The sequence below is a fragment of the Armigeres subalbatus genome, chromosome 3, assembly GCF_024139115.2.
Source record: "Armigeres subalbatus isolate Guangzhou_Male chromosome 3, GZ_Asu_2, whole genome shotgun sequence".
Lineage (NCBI taxonomy): Eukaryota > Metazoa > Arthropoda > Insecta > Diptera > Culicidae > Armigeres > Armigeres subalbatus.
Genome location: NC_085141.1, coordinates 112,255,296 through 112,263,913, shown reverse-complemented (window position 1 = coordinate 112,263,913; position 8,618 = coordinate 112,255,296). Strand labels below are relative to the sequence as shown.

Below are 8,618 nucleotides of genomic sequence, written 5' to 3'. Positions count from 1 at the left end.
TAAAACGACTTGGCGAGCGTGGGGCGCATTCGAGGCTGGAGAGATGCGGTATCGATCCGTAAGTTAACGTCGTTGCCGACCGGACTTTGTGAATTTCCATCGACGTTCCCATCGGTGTCAGCATTTTGGAGTTGGCAACATCAAGGCGCATCAGCAGAACCAGGCGAACGATATCGAAGGCGATCATCAAACCTGTACCTACCGAGCCAGTGCAGACTTAGCATACTTGTAATGTAGTTAAGTTAAGGATAATAAATCAGTTGGTTGTGTACAGTGAAGGTAGTGAGACGTTTAACTTTTTTTAAACAGAACTCCGTGTTCTCGAATTATTAACTCGTGTATTGTGGCGTAAAATTGTTGATTCAGTGGTTTCTGTTTAGATGTAAGCTAAATAAATGAATGAATATGCTGAATTTGTTGAAAACATGGGCCAATATGACCCTTATTTGGCCACGTGTGCCCCCCTGATGACGGCACTCACATCATAGTTTTCATTTGTTTTGTTCTCAATACTATGGCTTTTCAATTTTAACCAATTTTGTAATTTCGACCTTTTGTCCCTTCGACTTTTTGTCCTTTCGACATTTTGTCCCGTCGACCTTTTGTCCATTCGACCTTTTGTCCCGTCGACCTTTTGTCCCTTCGACCTTTTGTCCATTCGACCTTTTGTCTGTCGACCTTTTGTCCCTCGACCTTTTGTCCCTCGACCTTTTGTCATAGATTCGCTGGGAACAGCTTTCATAGTGATGGGCGACATGCAAAGGCGCGTGATCGGGTGGTGGCCGATCAACGAGAGAATGTGCAGGTTGAGGATCAAAGGCCGGTTCTTCAACTTCAGCATAATCAACGTCCATAGCCCACACTCCGGAAGCACTGATGATGATAAGGACGCATTCTACGCGCAGCTGGAACGTGAGTACGACAGCTGCCCAAGCCACGACGTCAAAATCATCATAGGAGATTTGAACGCTCAGGTTGGCCAAGAGGAGGAGTTTAGACCGACTATTGGAAAGTTCGGCGCTCACCGGCTGACGAACGAAAACGGCCTACGACTAATTGATTTCGCCGCCTCCAAGAATATGGCCATTCGCAGCACCTACTTCCAACACAGCCTCCCGTATCGGTACACCTGGAGATCACCACTGCAGACAGAATCACAAATCGACCACGTTCTGATTGATGGACGGCACTTCTCCGACATTATCGACGTCAGGACATATCGTGGCGCTAACATCGACTCTGACCACTATCTGGTGATGGTTAAACTGCGCCCAAAACTATCCGTCATCAACAATGTTCGGTACCGACGACCGCCGCGGTACGACCTAGAGCGACTGAAGCAACCTGATGTCGCCACTGCATACGCGCAGCATCTCGAGGCAGCGTTGCCGGAAGAGGGTGAGCTCGATGGGGCCCCTCTTGAGGACTGCTGGAATACAGTCAAAGCAGCCATTAACGACGCAGCGGAGAACAACGTCGGGGATATGGGTCGAAGTCGACGGAACGATTGGTTCGACGAAGAGTGCAGACAGATTCTGGAGGAGAAGGACGCAGCGCGGGCGGTCGCGCTGCAGCAAGGTACCCGGCAGAACGTGGAACGTTATAGACGGAAGCGGAGACAGCAGACCCGCCTTTTTCAGGAGAAGAAACGCCGCCTGGAAGAAGCGGAGTGCGAGGAGATGGAACAGCTGTGCCGTTCTCAAGATACACGCAAGTTCTATCAGAAGCTCAACGCATCCCGCAAAGGCTTCGTGCCGCGAGCCGAAATGTGCCGGGATAAGGATGGGAGCATCTTGACGGACGAACGTGTGGTGATCGAAAGGTGGAAGCAGCACTACGAGGAACATCTGAATGGCGCTGAGAGTACAGGCAATGAAAGTCAAGGCAGCGGAGGAGATGACTACGTCAGTTCAGCGGACGATGGAAGCCAACCAGCCCCCACCTTGAGGGAAGTTAAGGATGCCATTCAACAGCTAAAGACCAATAAAGCAGCTGGTAAGGATGGTATCGGAGCTGAGCTCATCAAGATGGGCCCGGAAAAGCTGGCCACTTGCCTGCACAAACTGATAGCCAGAATCGGGGAAAACGAACAGCTACCGGAGGAGTGGAAGGAAGGGGTTATATGCCCCATCTACAAGAAAGGCGACAAACTGGAGTGTGAGAACTTTCGAGCGATCACCATCCTTAATGCCGCCTACAAAGTGATATCCCAGATCATCTTCCGTCGTCTGTCACCATTAGTGAACGAGTTCGTGGGACGTTATCAAGCCGGCTTCATTGACGGCCGCTCGACAACGGACCAGATCTTTACTGTACGGCAAATCCTTCAAAAATGCCGTGAATACCAGGTCCCAACGCACCATCTGTTCGTTGATTTCAAGGCGGCATACGACAGTATAGACCGCGTAGAGCTATGGAAAATTATGGACGAGAACAGCTTCCCTGGAAAGCTTACCAGACTGATCAAAGCAACGGTGGATGGTGTACAAAACTGTGTGAAGATCTCGGGCGAACACTCCAGTTCGTTCGATTCGCGCCGGGGACTTAGACAAGGTGATGGACTTTCGTGCCTGTTGTTCAACATTGCGCTAGAAGGTGTCATGCGGAGAGCCGGGTGTAACAGCCGGGGTACGATTTTCAACAGATCCAGTCAATTTATTCATTTCGCGGATGACATGGACATTGTCGGCCGAACATTTGCAAAGGTGGCAGAACTGTACACCCGCCTGAAATGTGAAGCAACAAAAGTTGGACTGGTGGTGAATGCGTCAAAGACAAAGTACATGCTTGTGGGCGGAACCGAGCGCGACAGGGTCCGCCTGGGAAGCAGTGTTACGATAGACGGGGATACCTTCGAGGTGGTCGAGGAATTCGTCTACCTCGGATCCTTGCTAACGGCTGACAACAACGTTAGTCGTGAAATACGAAGGCGCGTCATTTGTGGAAGTCGGGCCTACTACGGTGTCCAGAAGAAACTGCGGTCGAAAAAGATTCGCCACCGCACCAAATGTGTCATGTACAAGACGTTAATAAGACCGGTAGTCCTCTACGGACATGAAACATGGACAATGCTCGAGGAGGACTTGCAAGCACTCGGAGTATTCGAGAGACGGGTGCTTAGGACCATCTTTGGCGGTGTACAAGAAGACGGTGTGTGGCGGCGAAGAATGAACCATGAGCTCGCCCAGCTCTACGGCGAACCCAGTATCCAGAAGGTAGCTAAAGCCGGAAGGGTACGATGGGCAGGGCATGTTGCAAGAATGCCGGACAGCAACCCTGCAAAAATGGTGTTCGCTTCCGATCCGGCAGGTACGAGACGACGTGGAGCGCAGCGAGCGAGATGGGCAGACCAGGTGCAGAACGACTTGGCGAGCGTGGGGCGTATTCGAGGATGGAGAGATGCGGCCTCGAACCGTGTATTGTGGCGTCAAATTGTTGATTCAGTGTTATCTGTATAGATGTAGACTAAATAAATGAAATGAATGAAATAGATATAGAAAGGGGTAGATATTATGTAAACATCGTGTGACTTCTCTCATTGAAAATGAGAAATTCCAGTACTGATCTTCACTATTAGCAAATTTCCCTCTCGTTGATTGCACATGGCATACAATGGCGCGCGTCATTAACAGTCGCATAAAAACTTCTGCATAGCGTTCCACTCTACGCTCTCTTTAGCACTATAAAAAAGTAGACGAAGATTTGTTAGATGCTCTGGAGCTTCCAAACCTTTCTGGATTTTGATTTTGATGTTGCACGTGACCAACAGACCGATCTATGGTGTCTTGGCGCTGAGTTGAAACAATATGACATGATTATATACAAACTACAGTGTTCCCACAACATACCATTGAGGGTCGTTTGGCCGAATGCCACTAGGCCGAACAAACCATTAGGCTGAAACCTATCTGACCGAAATCATTTGGCCGAAAGGGTCATTTGGCCGAAAGGGTCAATTGGCCGAAAGAGTCATTTGGCCGAAAGGGTCGTTTGGCAAAAAGGGTCATTTGGACGAAAGGGTTATTTTACCGAAAGGGTCATTTGGCCGAATAGGTCATTTGAAATGTGAGAAATTAGGAATGAGAAGAGAGACGTCTCACTTCTCACTCTTCATTTTTCTTTTCTCACTGTAAAAAGTGAGAAGCGCGAAATGAGTAGTGAAACGTTTCACTTTTCACAGTGAGAAGTGAGAAATGAGAAGTGAGACGTCTCACTACTCACTTTTCACAGTGAAAAGTGAGAAACGCGAAGTGGTAGTGAGACGTCTTACTACTCACTTCACGCCTCTATTTTTTACAGTGAGAAGTAAGAACCTCATTTTACAATGAGAAGTGAGAAATGAGGAATGAGAATTGAGACGTCTCTCTTCTTACTCCTAATTTCTCACTTTTCAAATGACCTATTTGGCCAAACGACCTATCTGACCAAATGTCCTATTCGGCCTAATGACCCTTTCGGTCAAACGACCATTTCGGTCAAACGATCCTTTCGGCCAAATGACCATTTCGGTCAAACGACCCTTTCGGCCAAATGACCCTTTCGGCCAAATGACCCTTTCGGCCAAATAACCTTTTCGGCCAAATGACCCTTTCGGCCAAATGACCCTTTCGGCCAAACGACCCTTTCGGCCAAATGACCCTTTCGGCCAAATGACTTTCGGCCAAACAACTTTCGGCCTAGTAGCATTCGGTCAAACGATTCTTCTCCGAAAAATGAATTGATATCCCAATGAGCTAATCCAACTCAAACGATTTTTTTGTCCTTAAACTCAAAATAATGGTGGAGATATTGCACATCTTCTGATTGATAACTGAAAGTATGAAATACTGAACTTAAGGGCAGTTGGGAGTGTTTAAGAAGACTTGGGAATACTGTAATGTTTCCATTATGGTGTGACGATGTCCCAAGGAGCAAATTCCACTCAAAAGAATGGCAGGGACATCTCGCTTTTTCTTATGATTATTTAGAATACCAAGATCTGTAATGTATCAATAACGCTTCAATGATGCCCCAAGAAGCTATCCCAACTCATGAAGATGGGTGAGACATTGCACATTAAAATCCCGTAGATGGGTTCGCTCCGAGGTCTCCTACTTTGATGAGTTGTGTGGTCCGAAACCATTTCGTTCGTCGAATGATGAATACTCAACCACCCAACCCCACCTGGCACCCAACGGTGCCAGAAGATGTTCACCGTGACCTTCACCATATTCCAGCAATGCCATGTGTCGCTTTTACTTCACTGAACCATTCTCTGACCGGCAATCTCCAATGTGGGAAGCTGCGGGAGGTTTGTTAAACCCCCCCCCCCCTAAGCCCGCGCCTTCGATAAGGTGCTGCCCAGATCGGAGTGGATTTCATCGTGCAGTTCCTGACTCACTTCAACAAAGTTTGTTCCATTGTCGGAGTATATTCTTAATCTTATGAATGCCTATTTAGATGCATCGATGGACAAACTGGTAACCACAGTAGCAATAGTTTATTCAATACACAATTTACTCATTTCGTTCGATAATCATTTCACAAATTGTCTATGATTTTTCTGCATTGTTCAAAATCACCGAAAATCTATGAAACTATTCACCAAAAACAATCTGCTGTCGAGATTTAGGTAAAATTTTCAGAATGAGGTACATAGACGAATCAACAGAACTTTAGCACTACCACGACAATAAGCACCAGTATAGTATTAAAAAGCAAACAGATTTTTCAAAGAAAAAAAATTGAGTTTGATCATCAAAACAAAAATATTCTAAGCTAGAAAATATTTCATTGGTACTGCTTCGACTAATTTGGTAGTACCGCAACAATAGGGCATACCACAACGATAGATCCTCTACCTTAATTATCTAAAGAATTTGAAAACTTTACATCTCATGCTATCGCAATGTGCATGACTTTCCGAGCATTAGAATGCAAACTAACATTCCGCTTCTTCTATTTATTATTGAAAGCTAAGGTACTAGTCATTTTTCAAGTGTTCATCATGTCAAACGGAATACTAGCCGTTCTTTTGGCAATCAACAGCATCGTACCACTCAGAGATATAAAAAATACTTTCAAAAGTTTCAGTTCCGAATATCTTTATGGAAATGCATCGGCATATATACGAAACACGTGCGAATTCGAGCAGGAGTACGATTTTATTGTGGTCGGAGCAGGATCAGGCGGTTGTGTAATAGCTAATCGGCTGAGTGAAAATCCAAATTGGACCGTATTACTGCTGGAATCCGGAGTTGAGGAAAATTTGCTCCTCAGTGTTCCGATGACAGCTTCGTTAAACGTTAAAACTAGTCGGTGACGAATTCATAATTAAATTGAGTGGAATAAATAATGTTACGTCTTTTGTGTTTAGGCTATAATTGGAATTATCGTCCTGAATCGATGTCAACAGCTTGCATGGGTCTTCCTAACGGAAAATGTCCTTGGCCAAGAGGTCGTGGCCTAGGTGGATCGAGTTTACTGAACTTCATGGTTTATACACGTGCCCATAAACTTGACTACGATGACTGGGCCGCTGCTGGAAACAACGGTTGGAGCTATGAAGATGTTTTACCATATTTTAAACAAGGTGAAGAAAGTTATTTGCAAACATCACAGAATTCATACGAATCTCCTCTACTTAATAAGTTTCATGCTGCAATGGAAAATATCGGGTATCACGAAATTGATCCCAACGATAAAAATCAACTTGGTTATTATAAACTGCGATCAACAACAAAAAATGGGCAACGCTACAGTGCAGCTCGGAATTATCTCCATCCTGTTAGAGATAGACCAAATCTACACATTTCCGTACAATCAAATGTAACTAAAATTCTGATTGACCCCGAGACGAAAACTGCTTATGGGGTTGAATTTATGAAGCGATGTATGCTTCATAAAATTTATGCGCGCAAAGAAGTCATCCTATGCGCAGGCGCGATAGCTTCTCCTCAGCTACTCATGCTGTCTGGTATCGGGCCGAAACAACATCTTGAAACTTTCGGCATACCTGTGATACAAGCCCTCGATGTCGGACACAATTTACACGACCACTGTTCATACACCGAACTGAACTTTCTTCTCAATCAAACTGCCACAATGGTTCCAGATAGAACAACTGCTGAACTGTTTCAGGAATACATCACCAACCATACCGGCCCATTCTCCATACCAGCCAGATTCGAATCTATTGCATTTGTTAAAACTCCTCACTCTGATCTTCCCGCAGAATATCCTGATCTAGAAATCCTACTTGTTTCAACCTACCTGAATGGGGAAAACACCAACGTTGGGTTACAACTTCTCGGATTACCCCAAATCATGACCGACAGTATCTTCGTGAACTTCCCTGGCCACGACAAATTCAGTCTGTTTCCTATCATAATGCGACCGAAAAGTCGCGGCAGAATTTCCCTCAAATCTTCCAACCCATTTGTACCACCACTCATGGAACCGAACTACCTGAGCAATCCACACGACGTCACCACGCTCATCGATGGCATGAAGATGGTGATACAAATTGCCGAATCCCAAAGCTTCACCCAATACGGATCACACCTGGACCCAACTCCGCTGGCAGCATGCTCTCATTTACCTTTTAGAACCGATCCGTACTGGCGATGTGCCGTCCAGCAGATGGGAAAAAACATCCATCACCAAGCGGGAACATGCAAGATGGGACCGACATGCGATCCAACAGCCGTCGTCAATCCCGAACTCCAGGTGCACGGTGTGAGCAATCTACGTGTGGTGGATGCTTCCGTAATTCCTTTGCCAGTGGCCGGCCACACGAACGGAGTAGTGTTTATGATCGGCGAGAAGGCAGCCGATATGATTAAGCGGCACTGGGCACGTACGGAAAGCTGCTGATCGGGATGTGATGGCTGATATGGGATGCAAAAACAGTGTAGACCGTTGCAATAATTGATTAGGTCCTACGCAAAAGCGACAAAAACTTAGTTCCAAGAAATAGGGCAAAATATTTATTTTTTTTTATATAAGGTGCCTTTCACAAATAACGTAACATTGTATGCGGAGGGAAAGGGTCAGGCCGAGTGTTACGATCCATGCAAAACATTAGACCTTCCAATCAAGAAGTGTTAAGGCTCCCCCAGACCTAAGCGATTTCATCGCCGCGACGGCGACAAGTAGTTGCCGCGATTCTATCTCTGGGTCGCTGCAGGCAATGATCTACTTACGCTTCCATACCAACGGCGACAGAATCGCTGTCGCCAAGCGATAGAATCGCGTCGCGACTGTCGCGTCGCGTGTGTTTGGAGGAACCTTTATGAGGGGGAGATTGGGGGTAAAAAATCATCAAATCGTTACGTAATTTGTGAAAAAAAACCCTAAGTTGTCTACAAATCGATAATTTATTGTGAAGCATCTCATGTATTATATTGTAGGAAAAGCTACTTCAGTGCAATGTGTCGAAAGGCTTTGATGTGATGCTACCAATAAAACATATTTTTCAAATTTGTTCAGCAGTTTGTCAATGTAGAAAATAGCCGAAAATCTCGAAAATAATTACCGAATAGTTCTGTTCATATTCATAGAAATCAATCTGATCATAATCCCACTAACACCCCTTTGCTTCTAATCCTTTCAATTTTAAATAAGTATGCTTTTTTTGT

General features: G+C 45.5%; 1 protein-coding gene across 1 annotated transcript; it reads left to right on the top strand.

Annotated features, from left to right (window-relative positions):
* Positions 1 to 6,891: 6,891 nt before the first annotated feature.
* Positions 6,892 to 7,854, top strand: LOC134221895 (glucose dehydrogenase [FAD, quinone]-like). Its single transcript, XM_062701062.1, has one exon. It carries the CDS (start codon positions 6,946 to 6,948, stop codon positions 7,852 to 7,854), a length of 909 nt encoding a protein of 302 aa, XP_062557046.1. The 5' UTR covers positions 6,892 to 6,945.
* The last annotated feature ends 764 nt before the right edge of the window (positions 7,855 to 8,618 follow it).